The sequence below is a fragment of the Salvelinus alpinus genome, chromosome 23 (assembly GCF_045679555.1).
Source record: "Salvelinus alpinus chromosome 23, SLU_Salpinus.1, whole genome shotgun sequence".
In the NCBI taxonomy this organism is placed as follows: Eukaryota; Metazoa; Chordata; class Actinopteri; order Salmoniformes; family Salmonidae; genus Salvelinus; species Salvelinus alpinus.
Window position 1 is genome coordinate 37,728,303 of NC_092108.1, and position 15,707 is coordinate 37,744,009.

Here is a 15,707-nt window from a genome sequence, read left to right on the forward strand (position 1 = left end):
ACACAGTGTCAACCAACACTTACATCCTCTATATCGCTGTGGTCTATAGACTGACTCTTAACATGTCTTAGATATGTTCGAGCACCCAAACACCAGAAAGCAAAACTAAAGAAAAATGTGTAAAGACCAGCTGTAGTGGTGCCGTATACCGTAAAATAAAAGACAAGAACAGAACCCCAAAATCTATGAATAATATAATACTCATTACTCCATTTTTGTTCTGATCTGAGACCAAAAGGAAGTATTTTTCCTTATTTTAGTTTTATTTTGGCAAATTAACTAGGTAAACCCCCGACATCTTCTCCTCGCCTCTCCTCCCACCCCTCGTCCTGCCCCCCATGTACCAAACTCAGTCCCGATTGGTGGAATCCCCTGGAATCCCCTGTCAATTACCGCCGGAGCAACAACGTGACCAATGAGAGCAGGTAGAGGGCGATGAAGGGGAGATTGTGGTTGGCTGAGGCTTTCACAACCTTCTTGTTCTCCGGGGGGTAGGCATAGAGTTTGGGTCTGTCTGTGTTTGGGGCCATGAGGCGTGGGCCCCGAGCACAGTTATCGTCAGCGCACATCCCACTTCCTGAACCACTGACATCATCACCTGGGGACAGAGCAGAAAAATAAAATACATTTTTAGAGAAAGAATCTGATCTGTATGGTATAGCAAGAAAATGTCTCTGCCTTATGTGCCAGTAAGCACTAAGTCGAAAGGGCAATACCACCCCTTTTCAATCTTACATTCATTATCTCACAGCACCATACCAGGGTCTACATGTGAAGAGACTCGTTACAGGTTTGAAAAATCCCAGTTTTTTACATTTAATCCCACTCCGATGTCATTGAGAAGTACCTTTTAAGGACCTTTCTTACCTTTTTAACCACAGAACATATAAATGCGCCGTTTTCACATATGAAGACACTGATATTGTGCTGGAGATAATGAATATGAGTTGAAAAGTGGTGGAATTGCTCTTTAAAGAGTTGATAACACATGCAGGCTCTGCTGGCTGAAAAGTGCTTTTCCATTTGCAGCCCTCTTTGTACATATAGAATACTTCATTGGCTGGACTCCCAAAATGAAGACATATATTCTCTAATACCTTATCCTGTTATAATTCCTAGTAACTACAAACAGCATTTAAATCAGGCATTTGATAGACACCTCAGAAGCAGGAAGAGGGCACTCAGGTTCAGGCCCCAGATATAAGGAAATAAGACTGACATAATGCAGCACAAAACTCTGACCTCAATTATTAGAAACGGCATCACAATTTAGGCCAAGTTCTTTTCTCCGTAACTTCATTCCAGCTCAATCCTATAAAAACTGAAATTGCACTGTCTATTTAAATCAAACACACGTCACAGAAGTAGGAAAGTGAGCTCTTCACTGTTAAATATTCTCTCTTTCTCTAGGCCTCCTTTATCGTGTAGAACAATAGCTTTCAGAATAGCTATAAAACGACAAGCTGGAGACAATTAAAGCAGCATTTCAAATATTTCCAGTAGTCATATGATGTCAACATGACGCAATCTCTGTCATAGTGTTTTGACCATCTCTGAACTCCACACAGCTGGATGACGTTGTACCTGAATCAGTATTCGCATTGTATTAGCTGATCCTAGGTCTGTACTCACTGGTGTCCTGAAAGTCTACATCGTTGCCATTGAAAGCGTTTCTGAGGCGATTGGTCATGATCTTGAGCTGCATGATCTGTTGGCGTATAGTCATGTCTGGCTTGGTGATGTCGATCTCTACCTCAGGGTTGTTGATCTGACTAGCCAGGCCGTCACCCATCACCTCTGGAAGGTACCTGGGCGACAAGGAGAGAGGGTGACTGGTGGGCACTCAAATACACACACTCACACATGCACGCACTCACACACGCAGAGACACCCGAAAGCATGCACACTCACACATATACATACAGTATACACATACATTTAGCATGCTTGCGCACACACACACACGCAGACGTGGTTTAAGGTCATACCTGGCACGAGCCATCCCGTTCCAGCACTTGTCGTCACCCTGGCCCCTGGTGGCCACTCTGTCGCTGCAAAGGGTGCTGGGTAACGAGACCCAGTAGGACTGCATGTCCCTCAGCCTTCTCGACACATCAGAAACCTGGGGACCATGACATTATGTCATTAGTACATACAGTAGCAAAACGTTTTGCAATGGAAAATGAAAACGAGCATTTCTTATTGGACAAGTTCAGGTAGACCCTCCCTGTTTCAGTCCCTTTTCTTTCGTTTGGTGCCTAATGAAAACAACCTGTGTACTGGAAACTGCTATCAAAAGCTATTCAATATCAAGTTTGTTCAAGCATTTACATTTTCTGCAGACAGCTTCTGTGTTAGCAACAAACAACAACAAACTGTTTGTTTATTGTAGGAAAACAATGATGGTTGTTTCCATTCCCTCACATTTGATATGCATCTGACTCACTGCATTCCTGACTGCAGCTTTGCTATTTATGCATTCTTCACAGAGTAAGAATAAACATGACTAAACAGGAACAGTATCATATCTCAAGTGACTGAGAAATGAGAGAGAGAGAGAGAGAGAGAGAGAGAGAGAGAGAGAGAGAGAGAGAGAGAGAGAGAGAGAGAGAGAGAGAGAGAGAGAGAGAGAGAGAGAGAGAGAGAGAGAGAGAGAGAGAGAGAGAGAGAGAGAGAGAGAACACTATTGACAGTATCACTGACCAGTTTCTCCGGTCTGGCCCCAGAGATTGGGCTGTCCTGCACTGTAACCTTCCACCTCTTCTTCACCTCCTCCAACCCAATGTTGCTGGTTCCTTCCTCCCTCAGGTTCCCACAGGCCTGAAACACCTGAGAATAGAGAGAACGAGATAATGGGGAGAGTAAGAAGGAGAGAAAGGGAGCAAAATATTCAGTTGAATATTTAGTGACAAAAACTACAAAGTCTAAATGACAGTTGAACTCAACCTTCAGCATCGTAATGAAACTTTGTCCTCTAAACTCTTACTCTCCAGTACTGAAACTTCCCCTTCTGAATAGAAAACTCTAAACAAAGTACTTAGCCACCTTATACATGACGGAACAATACAGAATTGTGTGTGATCTCTTTAACATCTCACACAACACAAACACACACCACTTACAGTAGTTAAAACTACTAGCCCAAACGCACTACTTACAGTAGTTAGCACTACTAGCACTATTACTGTATAACTACTTACAGTAGTTAGCACTACTAGCACTATTACTGTAGAATTACTTACAGTAGTTAGCACTACTAGCACTATTACTGTAGTTAGCACTACTAGCCTGCTTACAGTAGTTAGCACTACTAGAACTACTACTGTAGCACTACTTACAGTAGTTAGCACCACTAGCACTACTTACAGTAGTTTGCACTACTAGCACTATTTACAGTAGTTAGCACTACTAGCCTGCTTACAGTAGTTAGCACTACTAGAACTACTACTGTAGCACTACTTACAGTAGTTAGCACTACTTACAATAGTTAGCACTACTTAGAGTAGTTAGTGCTACTAGCACTACTTACAATAGTTAGCACCACTTACAGAAGTTAGCACTACTAGCACTACTTACAATAGTTAGCACCACTTACAGTAGTTAGCACTACTAGCACTACTTACAATAGTTAGCACCACTTACAGAAGTTAGCTCTACTTACAGTAGTTAGCACTACTAGCACTACAGTAGTTAACACGACTAGCACTACGTACAGTAGTTAACACTACTAGCACTACGTACAGTAGTTAGCACTACTAGCACCACGTACAGTAGTTAGCACTACTAGCACCACGTACAGTAGTTAGCACTACTAGCACCACATACAGTAGTTAGCACTACTAGCACCACTTACAGTAGTTAGCACTACTAGCACCATGTACAGTAGTTAGCACTACTAGCACCACTTACAGTAGGTAGCACTACTAGCACCACTTACAGTAGTTAGCACTACTAGCACGACTTACAGCAGTTAGCACTACTAGCACTACTTACAGTAATTAGCACTACTAGCACCACTTACAGAAGTTAGCACCACTTACAGTAGTTAGCACTACTAATACCACTTACAGTAGTTAGCACTACTACCACCTCTAAGCACTACTACTGTAGCACCACTTACAGTAGTTAGCACTACTAACACTACTTACAATAGTTAACACTACTAGCACCTCTAAGCACTACTAACACTACTTACAATAGTTAGCACTACTACCACCTCTAAGCACTACTACTGTAGCACCACTTACAGTAGTTAGCACTACTAACACTACTTACAATAGTTAACACTACTAGCACCTCTAAGCACTACTAACACTACTTACAATAGTTAACACTACTAGCACCTCTAAGCACTACTACTGTAGCACCACTTACAGTAGTTAGCACTACTAACACTACTTACAATAGTTAACACTACTAGCACCTCTAAGCACTACTAACACTACTTACAATAGTTAACACTACTAGCACCTCTAAGCAATACTAACACTACTTACAATAGTTAACACTACTAGCACCTCTAAGCACTACTACTGTAGCACCACTTACAGTAGTTAGCACTACTAACACTACTTACAATAGTTAACACTACTAGCACCTCTAAGCACTACTAACACTACTTACAATAGTTAACACTACTAGCACCTCTAAGCATTACTAACACTACTTACAATAGTTAACACTACTAGCACCTCTAAGCACTACTACTGTAGCACCACTTACAGTAGTTAGCACTACTAACACTACTTACAATAGTTAACACTACTAGCACCTCTAAGCATTACTAACACTACTTACAATAGTTAGCACTACTAGCACCTCTAGGCATTACTAACACTACTTACAATAGTTAACACTACTAGCACCTCTAAGCACTACTACTGTAGCACCACTTACAGTAGTTAGCACTACTAACACTACTTACAATAGTTAACACTACTAGCACCTCTAAGCACTACTACTGTAGCACCACTTACAGTAGTTAGCACTACTAGCACCTCTAAGCACTACTACTGTAGCACCACTTACAATAGTTAACACTACTAGCACCTCTAAGCATTACTAACACTACTTACAATAGTTAACACTACTAGCACCTCTAAGCACTACTACTGTAGCACCACTTACAATAGTTAACACTACTAGCACCTCTAAGCATTACTAACACTACTTACAATAGTTAACACTACTACCACCTCTAAGCACTACTACTGTAGCACCACTTACAGTAGTTAGCACTACTAACACTACTTACAATAGTTAACACTACTAGCACCTCTAAGCACTACTAACACTACTTACAATAGTTAACACTACTACCACCTCTAAGCACTACTACTGTAGCACCACTTACAGTAGTTAGCACTACTAACACTACTTACAATAGTTAGCACTACTAGCACCTCTAAGCACTACTAAAACTACTTACAATAGTTAACATTACTACCACCTCTAAGCACTACTACTGTAGCACCACTTACAATAGTTAACACTACTAGCACCTCTAAGCATTACTAACACTACTTACAATAGTTAGCACTACTAGCACCTCTAAGCACTACTACTGTAGCACCACTTACAATAGTTAACACTACTAGCACCTCTAAGCATTACTAACACTACTTACAATAGTTAGCACTACTACCACCTCTAAGCACTACTACTGTAGCACCACTTACAGTAGTTAGCACTACTAACACTACTTACAATAGTTAGCACTACTAGCACCTCTAAGCTCTACTACTGTAGCACCACTTACAGTAGATAGCACTACTAACACTACTTACAATAGTTAGCACTACTACCACCTCTAAGCACTACTACTGTAGCACCACTTACAGTAGTTAGCACTACTAACCCCGAGCCTACTCCCTCAGCCACACGTAGCCCCTTACGGGCACTACTACCACCTGTGCCTACACCCCGCACTACTACTGTAGCACCACTTACAGTAGTTAGCACTACTAACACTACTTACAATAGTTAGCACTACTAGCACCTCTAAGCACTACTACTGTAGCACCACTTACAGTAGTTAGCACTACTAACACTACTTACAATAGTTAGCACTACTAGCACCTCTAAGCACTACTACTGTAGCACCACTTACAGTAGTTAGCACTACTAACACTACTTACAATAGTTAGCACTACTACCACCTCTAAGCACTACTACTGTAGCACCACTTACAGTAGTTAGCACTACTAACACTACTTACAATAGTTAGCACTACTAGCACCTCTAAGCACTACTACTGTAGCACCACTTACAGTAGTTAGCACTACTAGCACCTCTAAGCACTACTACTGTGGCACCACTTACAATAGTTAGCACTACTAGCACTACTTACAATAGTTAGCACCACTTACAGTACATAGCACTACTTAGCACCACTTACAGTAGTTAGCACTACTTACAACGCCAGAGGACTCAGATTTAACATCATATAGTAACCTAAGAATTTCAATGCCAAGAACACACACACCTCCTATGCTCCTTCAGACTTAAGTTAAACTGTCCTCTTGTTTAGTCTGTTTTGGATAGCTCTGAGGCTCTCTGCCTCTCCTGCATAAATAACTGTTCTATAAAACACGTAAACACACACACACATCTATCATATATGGTACTAACCTGAGGTAGAAGGTGCCCCTACTCACGGATGTAGAACAAATTTGTCCTACTCCCAATCCTAACTGTAACTCTGTTGACACGTGATAACTAATGAAACCAGAGCAGCTGCAATAGCAGTAGTTGCATATTGAAACACTTTATGAATCAAACTGACTTTCTAAACCTGGTAGGACAAATAGGCCTATACATCATCTATAGAAGACTGTCAATAAGCAGGTGAAGCTGTCCCTAGACACTGATCTCAGGTCAGTTGGTTTCCTCCCTAGTGGTTAAGGTTAGAATCATGTAATCTGATCCTGGCTGGTGTTGTGAAGGCTAGTCTGCCAGGTCATGGCAGAGCCTCAGGCCAAATCTGGCCTCGACACCTGCGCAGTACAGAGAAGCATTTGTTCCCCAACACTATTTACATATTTTCCCACCTTCACTAAATAAAAAAATAAGATTCCATGGCTCCTTATGCTTTTTAACAGGCACATAAAAGTGGTGCTCGTACACCATTAAAAGGAGAAGTTAATGTTTGGCCTTGAGACTGTGTTATGAGTCCCTGTTCAGGTATGTGGAACATTATTACATTAAATCAGCACAGGTATTCAACATCAGGCTCTGAATATGTGATATGAGCCCTGATCAACACCGTATTAGTGTGATCGGTAATAATATTTTAAAGTGTGGACTGGCGGTAGTATATCTGTGCGTGTGTGTGTGTCAGTGTGCGTGTGTGCGTGTGCTGACTGCTGTACTGACCTTGGTGTTAAAGGTGTCTATGTTTTCTATCATGGTGGTGATAGCCTCTGAGATGCGCTTGGGGAGAGAGAGGAACACCACATTCACACTGGATGCACCCTCAAACTTGTTAGCCACCTGCAGCATGGCATCTACAGAGACGGGGGGAATACAATATTAAAATGTGAATGCATGCTTATAAGCATTAAATTAAATTAAATGAGTGTGCAAATGAGTGTGCAAATGTGTGTGTGTGTGTGTGTGTGTGTGTGTGTGTGTGTGTGTGTGTGTGTGTGTGTGTGTGTGTGTGTGTGTGTGTGTGTGTGTGTGTGTGTGTGTGTGTGTGCGTGTGCGTGTGTGTGTGGTGCGTGTTTATATGTCTCACCAGCCAGGTTTCTCCACTCTGTGTCCAGGTCGGCGTGGTTGGCGAGGCAGCCCTTCAGCACGTTTGCACAGTAGTTGGCACAGGGCCTGGCAGAGGGCACGCCACGGCAGTGGCGACAGTACGACATCTTCATGATGGCACGCACACACTCTGGGCTCAGGGGCACCTGGGAGAGGAGGCACACAACAAAACAGATGATATATACAGTACCAGTCAAAAGTTTGGACACACCTACTCATTCAAAAGTTTTTCTTGCACTTCAATTAACAGGTGTGCCTTGTTAAAAGTTTGTGGAATTTGTTTCCTTCTTAATGCATTAGGGCCAATCAGTTGTGTTGTGACAAGATAGGGGGGTATACAGAATATAGCTCTCATTGGTAAAAGACCAAGTCCATATTATGGCAAGAACAGCTCAAATAAGCAAAGAGAAACGACAGTCCATCATTACTTTAAGACATTAAGGTCAGTCAATCTAGAACATTTCAAGAACTTTGAAAGTTTCTTCAAGTGCAGTCCCAAAAACCATCAAGCGCTATGATGAAACGGTCTCTCATGAGGACCGCCACAGGAAAGGAAGACCCAGAGTTACCTCTGCTGCAGAGGATAAGTTCATTAGAGTTAACTGCACCTCAGATTGCAGCCCAAATAAATGCTTCACAGAGTTCAAGTAACAGACACATCTCAACATCAACTGTTCAGAGGAGACTGCGTGAATCAGGCATTTATGGTCAAATTGCTGCAAAGAAACCACTACTAAAGGACATCAATAATAAGAAGAGACTTTATTGGGCCAAGAAACATGAGCAATGTTGAGTCCAAATTTGAGATTTTTGGTTCCAACTGCCGTGTCTTTGTGAGACGCAGAGGAGTTGAACAGATGACCTCTGCATGTGTGGTTCCCACCGTGAAGCATGGAGGAGGTGTGACGGTGTTTTGCTGGTGACACTGTCAGTGATTTATTTAGAATTCAAGGCACACTTAACCAGCATGGCTACCACAGCATACTGCAGCGATACGCCATCCCATCTGGTTTGCGCTTAGTGGGACTCTCATTTGTTTTTCAACAGGACAATGACCCAACACACTTTTGACTGGTACTGTATATCATAAATACCTCTCAATATTAATGCATACGCTCAATTGAGGTACTTTACACGGTGTAGGAAAGACACAAATGCCCCTGTGAGCATTGACAAATCAGAGGTAGAAACAGCCTGGCATCCAGGCTAAATACAGACCGACATGTTTCCCTTCAATCATGAAATGAATGTCCCTGTGAGTTCTTATGGTTTTCTTTTCATACAAAGCCTTGGCCGTTCCAACACCTCTATGAGCAATAGCATATGTTCCAATGACAAACAAGACTGAAAGAAATGCATTAGGCCCTTCAGTGACTGTCCCTGCCATTCCAACGGTTACTACTGCTTCTGCCACTACTACAATAGTTCCATTATTGTCATTCACTATCATGGGTCCTGAGATATGTGGAAAGGAGAACAGCTTAAGATCCTGTGAACGCGTGAGTTTCCTTGGCGATGGGCGAACAAACGACACACACACACACACACACAATACAGCGGGAGGTCACTTCCCATGGCCATCCCTTTACGCTAGCGCCGCGCTTGTAGGTTTTAGTCAACCTGGTTACCGTGGAAACCGATCAGCCGAGAGAATGAGCTTTTTTTCCCTCTGCATGACACATCCGTCTTCACTTTCCACCAGATCCCTCCATCCTTCTTTTCTTCCGCCTCTCTCTCTCTCGCTATCCCACTGGGCTGTTCCCTCAGGAAAGGGCCTTGGTGCATTATAACTGAAACTGGGTTAATACCAGTAAGCCCTGCTAGCAAGAGAGCCCCGGCTACGCATACAAAACTCCAGTAGAAGTGTGTGTGTGTATCTGTGTGAGAGGGAGACTGAGAGCTCAGCTCGGAATACCAAACTCCTCTTAGCTGACATCTGGGGCGGTGTGATGCTTTTCCTGGAAACCGCCACCCTTGTCATATCAAAGTCAGACAAAGCCTAGTTAGCAGAAACATGCAGACATTAGCTAACAGTATCCAATGTTAAAGACAAAATGAAAATGGTCTCAGGACCACCGACAGAAGCCTCTTCCTCTAATGATACCTGACATTAATGGCACTGATGAACTAGGTTAGGTTCCTTATCTACTAATTATAATGGGATTGTTAACCTGCTATTGATATCGTACCAGGAGACAGTTCACTTTACATCCATAGACTGTTGATGATATTGATGTTGACAGCAGGCAGTGACTATCTATTGATTAGGAAACAGTCAATATGAATCAATGGGAATGCAGGGTTCTGGTGATGACATAAAATAGTGTTTGTTTCGCATCCTGACTCTACAGCACGCCCCCGCGTCCCCCCTCCGCTCCTCCTTCACTCCTTTTCTCCTCCACTCGTTAGGCAAAAGAATGAGTCAGGCAATCACTGTTTGAATGAGAGAGAGACATTTTTTGCGGGGGGTGGAAAGACATATATAGAGCCCAAAGAAAAGGGTTGTAAATAATAAAGTTCCAGAAAGCAAACGGAGAGACGGGCGAGAGAACATGAAGACCTAGAGTCAGGGAGTAGACACAAAGGAAGAGACAGAATATTTGAAAGGAAGGAATTTTCCTTCATTTGAGTTAATATTATCATCCTGCACACATTCAATGAAGTGAGGGCTTTATAGCACGACTGCAGCCAGAGAAGCCTATTATCGTCACTGTCTGATGGAAAACTCTTATCTCCAAAACAGAAACTTTTCAGGAAATGGAGAAATATTTTCCCATTACAGAACATACAATTCTGAAGCTATTTTCAATACATTTTCTTGGTCCTAGAGTCTTGCAATATTCAGAGTACATGGAAGGGAGTCACTGCTTTCAATAAATGTTTTTTAAAAATGTAAACCGTCAAAGATGAGAGGTTTTCATCAGACAGCGACGCTATACTGTTAGCCTGACCCCAGATCTGTTTGTGCTGTCTTGTCAACTCCTTTTCATTCATTGTGTTATGAATTTTATGAATAATGACTAAATGATGTATACATTTAACTTAACTATAACTATAACTAACAGAATTCTACCCTGCCTCTGTATAATGATGGAGAATGTTTGTCCATAAGAGAAGAGGAACTGTGGTAGACAACGTGTGACCACTGTGAAACTGATAACAGGGAAGGAAGTCTCCCCACACAGGGAGGGGAGAAACCTTGGGCTTGTAGTACATTGTATAACAGGTGGCAGGCAATGTATGAGTAGGAGAAGACTTGTGAACTATATTGTCTGAGAGGAGGAGGGACAGTTATGACAAAATGTGAGGTATATAAACCAATGTACAGGAAATGATAAGGAGAGCTCTCTTAAATAAACATTCTGACTATTGTAGACTGGCCTCTGTCTGTTTCATTTCAACAAGAACCTTACAAATTCTTGGTAACAAACCGAGTAGTTTAATTGAAGTTCAGTTTATGAACATTGAGAACATAATTCTCTTAACACTTTGTCATGCCAAACAATGAGGCAATGAGAGGGACACAAACAAATCTGGGTTCAGGCTAGCATACTGTAGCTCTGACATCCCAAACCATAGACAATAGGCTTAATGGAGTGAGCAAATCATCCATGCCCTGATTGCTTGAGGTTAATGCTCACAGTTTCCCTCCCTGTAATTCTGTGGATGCACACCAAGCAGAGAGACAGAGAGAGAGAGAGAGAGAGAGAGAGAGATGCTGGGCCTGGCTAACCGACACAAACTACACAGTTCTACACACCGACCGTACACTAATTAGGTAACCTTTGGAGAATTGTGAATTAAGAGCAAATGTGTGTGTGTGTGTGTGTGTGTGCGCGTGCCACGCCAATGACATTATCAGTACTACATGTAAACAGTACATTATTCAACCTTACCACTGTGACCCTGACTACACTACATCTCCATATACTGTACACATGTCAGAGAGGTCCTGGGAATAGGGTGGCCTCTCTCTTTCTCTCTCTCTCTCTCATTGTGTAATTAATGAAGATATATGAGTAGCCTCTTCCCCCTGCGTTAGCTGTACTAGACTCCAAGCCTCGTAGTGATATATGTGGCGCGTGCTGTGGCCTACTTCCTACTGTACTGTGCCATCAGGACAGAGAGCGTCCCTGAAAACTGGTGGTGATGTTGGAAGGTAGGGAATACCACAGGGAGGAGAGAGATCTACCTCTGAGCAAAAGCGTTTCTCTCTTTGTCTCTCTCTTCCTCAATCTCTCCCGTTCCTTTATCTGTGCACACACACACACACAGTAACGCACACTCACAGATTAACACACACACACATCTGCAGGCGGTTGGAAAGGAGAGGCACCATAAAGTACAGCCCTGGGCTCAGGCAATCAGCTCCTGCTACAGCAGTTAATGTCAACGCATCCGTGAGAAATGGCCCCCTCCACACACAAGACAAGAGTAAGGTTCAAATCAGAGCACTACTGCTGAGAAACATCCGCTCTGTAGGGTGTCAATTTTGAGTGTTAAAATCAGCGCACCAATGACATTTGTTGATATTACCGCAATAGCAAAAGATACAGTTCACACTCTCCTATTCTGAAATAAGGAAAGTGCAGGGTTATTAAAGTGATATTAGGCTTTTATAAACTGTTTGAGGTCATCTTTTTGCAACAGTCATGAGGAGGTATAGCCTACTAAAAGTGTGTTCACTACTATATAATTGTCCTCTCCATAAGGCAAGGTGAGGGTTAATAGTATTGTGCTGATGTGAAGGTTAGCGTGTTAGCGTGATGCATCTCTCTCAGCCTCAGTTTCTCTGTGTGTCCCTATAGAGGGGATAAGACACGCCGCCCACACAGAGGGACCTTCGGGTAACTCAATTAAGCGCACAACGTAGCATTGCCTAGCTGCAAGCATAAGGGAATAAAGTCTAGAATTACAGTGGCCACAGGTAGCGAAGCCTAGCGAAGCCTAGCGAAGCCTAGCGAAGCGAAGCCGCGAGCATAAGGGAATAAGGCCCAGAATTACCATGGCCACAGCTAGCGTAGTGTAGCCTAGCGTAGCCGGGGGAATAAGGGAAAGCATGGCAGAAGTTAGCCTCGCCATGCCACGGGCATACTGTAAATGGGCATTAGAGTTATCATGGGCTTAAGGGAATAAGGCCAGGCATTAGCATGGCAACAGTTAGTGTAGCCTAGCCTAGCAGGGGAACAAGAATAGTATTAGCATGGGCAGACAGCCAGACACGCTAAGCTGGCATTTCTATTTATGACGTATGCCCTGTGGATCCACTCTCCAGACCTGCCAGGCTGGACTACAGAGCACTGCCAGCCCGCAGGGTGTCAGGCTGATAAGCAGTTGTTAGCTATCTCACCCACACACACCTATTCTACCTATTCCCCTCCCTTCTCCTCCTCTCCCCCAGAGCTGCCTGATCTGATCCATATTTGCTGATTGTGGCCGTGTTGCTGCTGCTGAAGGACATTGAGCGATGTGTCCATTAAATGACATTGGCTGGGGAAAATGTGTAAGTAATTAGTGCGGCTTTTACAAATTACAAAATGTCATCCTTGCACTAATGCCAGGGCGCAGGGCAAGCGCTGCTATTCTCAATGAGGTCAGGGAGTATTCTGGCACGCATTAACACAGGCACACAGACACTACTCTTGGATACAGTGTGATTTGATGGCAGGGGAGGGGGGAGAGAAGGTGTACATCTCACAGTGATCTCTTGTCACAGCCAAGGTCAACATGTGTGTACATGAGTGTCCCTTTCACTCCGACTCTCTCGACGCTCCCTCCTCTGTTACCGTATCTCTTCCATTCACTCTTTCCTCTCTACCTCGTCTAAACCCTCTCTACCCGCTCTTTCTCGCTCCGTTTCCCTTTCTCCTAACCACACAATCCCAATTACAGTCTGATTGCAACTACAGGGAGGAGAGAGGGGGGGGGGGGCGTACCCATATCCCAGCATGCCATCTGGCATTCTGCTCAGCCCGCTGCCTCCCTGGCTGGTCCAATCAGACTCGAAACTCCACATAATGCATAAATCTCCCCTTTCTCCTTCTCACCTTCCTCTCTCCTCCATTCCTATATTCTCCACTCATCCTCTACTACCTTCCCTTCCTCTGCCTCATGTAGCTCCATTGACATTGTCCAGAGCTGTGACTCACTCTCTCCCTTCTCTCCTGTACACACTGTATGTGTGAACGACCTAGTGTTCTGCTCTTAGATTTCTCCCTCCTCTGATGCGCTGTAACTCTATCAGAGATTAATTGGCCAGTAATGAGACGCACAGCCCTATTTATAGGCTGTTAATGGGCCCCGTGACTGAGTGTGTTTACCACACACTGTTCTAGAGAAGCAGTATAGAGCCGCCAGAGAACTACTGTACACAGTGTGACGCACAGCGCTACAAAGGTCTGGAGCCACAGACAACATGACAAGACAAAATAAATGCCGGATGCTGTAGGATTCGTGGAGGATTTGAGCCGTCCATTTAGCTGCTTGTAGTGTGGGGGTTTTTGTTTACATTAGAAGAAGAGGCACCAGGGACTCTTCTCTCATGCCGTAGCATTAGTTTGGTAGAATGTTTCTCAAAACGTATCTCAAAGCTCCAGATACTTGGTGTATAAAGTGCCAGATTGATGTACAGTAGGTTTAATTGACAGGATGAGAGAGAGAGAGAGAGAGAGAGAGAGAGAGAGAGAGAGAGAGAGAGAGAGAGAGAGAGAGAGAGAGAGAGAGAGAGAGAGAGAGAGAGAGAGAGAGAGAGAGAGAGAGAGAGAGAGAGAGAGAGAGAGAGAGAGAGAGAGAGAGAGAGAGAGAGAAAGACACTGACAAACATAAGAGGGAGAAAGATAGTCTGTCTTACCTGTGACACCTTGCGAACCACCTCCCCGCTTATCACCAGTCCCTGGACAAAGGAGCGTGCCGCCACAAATGTACGTGTCACCTTCAACTTGAGGTTGCGGGGGGTGTCACCAAAGGGTCGCAGCGTCTCCGACTGCTTGGACACACACTCCAGGTAGTCATCACCTACAATCAAAATAACTTTATTAGTTAAACACCCTTCATACATCCCTCATAATGATAGCTAAAGCAATATAACAACCTCACATAGTTAAGAATAAAAGTTGAAAGCAAACAAGATGAAAATCATGACAATATTTACCAGGGTTGAGGTAATTCAATTTCAACGCAAGAGTTTGTGGGGCGAAAAATAGAGAGTGAACAAATGTGAACGGTGACGAAGGCCAGTGATAGACGCCAGCCTGGCATGTTCATACAATGTGGCATTGTCTGGATGGATGGCTGTATATTTGCATCTCATAAGAGAGAGTCACACCTTCGCCGTGGCAACCTCGGGAAAGAGACGTCCCCACGGAGGTCCTTGGGGTCATTGGCGCTAGGAGAGGTGTGATGACTGATGAAAACTCAAACAAATTAAATTCATGTTACCGTGTGAATTAAATTGTCGTGTTGGGTTTGTTTCAAGAGCCTATAAAGAGCTGCATATGTTAATATGTCTTATTGAATTGTGTTTTCTGGTTGATGTGTGACTGGAATTGAAATGGTATGTTGGGTTGACTGGTTGTCAGGCACATTCCTGTTGTTTGGTCATAACACTCAAATTGAGTTGATTAGATTAGAATCTGCCTGGTGTTTTGCTGTCTTTTGTTTTCACTAGCAAAGTGTTAAGAAATGGTAATTCACGTTGGGTTCCCACTTGAGTTATTTGAAATTTGGTTTAAAGAGCCGTGAATTCGCTCATACTTTGAGAACTTGCTACTAAGCTCCTGTGTATGTCAGACGCGCATCGTTTGTTTTTGTCTTAGAGTATGTTCTGAACTGAAGACACGTGTAACCACGTTAAGTCGGCAGGTAGCCTAGTGGTTCGAGCGTTAGGCAGGTAACCGAAAGGTTGCTAGATCGAATCCCCGAGGTGACAAGTTAAAAATCGTGTCATTCTG

General features: G+C 43.4%; 1 protein-coding gene across 2 annotated transcripts in view; it reads right to left on the reverse strand.

Moving 5' to 3' along the window:
- Positions 1-212: 212 nt before the first annotated feature.
- Positions 213-15,707, reverse strand: part of LOC139550908 (glypican-1-like) — a 111,856-nt gene continuing 96,361 nt past the window's right edge. For both annotated transcript variants that reach the window (XM_071362165.1, XM_071362166.1), the window contains 7 exons: positions 14,609-14,772; positions 7,739-7,904; positions 7,375-7,505; positions 2,704-2,829; positions 1,989-2,122; positions 1,633-1,808; positions 213-598 (listed from right to left, as the gene is read on the reverse strand). In XM_071362165.1, coding sequence (XP_071218266.1) covers positions 390-598; positions 1,633-1,808; positions 1,989-2,122; positions 2,704-2,829; positions 7,375-7,505; positions 7,739-7,904; positions 14,609-14,772 — 1,106 coding nt within the window. In that variant the 3' untranslated portion in view covers positions 213-389. The remainder of the gene's footprint in view (positions 599-1,632; positions 1,809-1,988; positions 2,123-2,703; positions 2,830-7,374; positions 7,506-7,738; positions 7,905-14,608; positions 14,773-15,707) is intronic.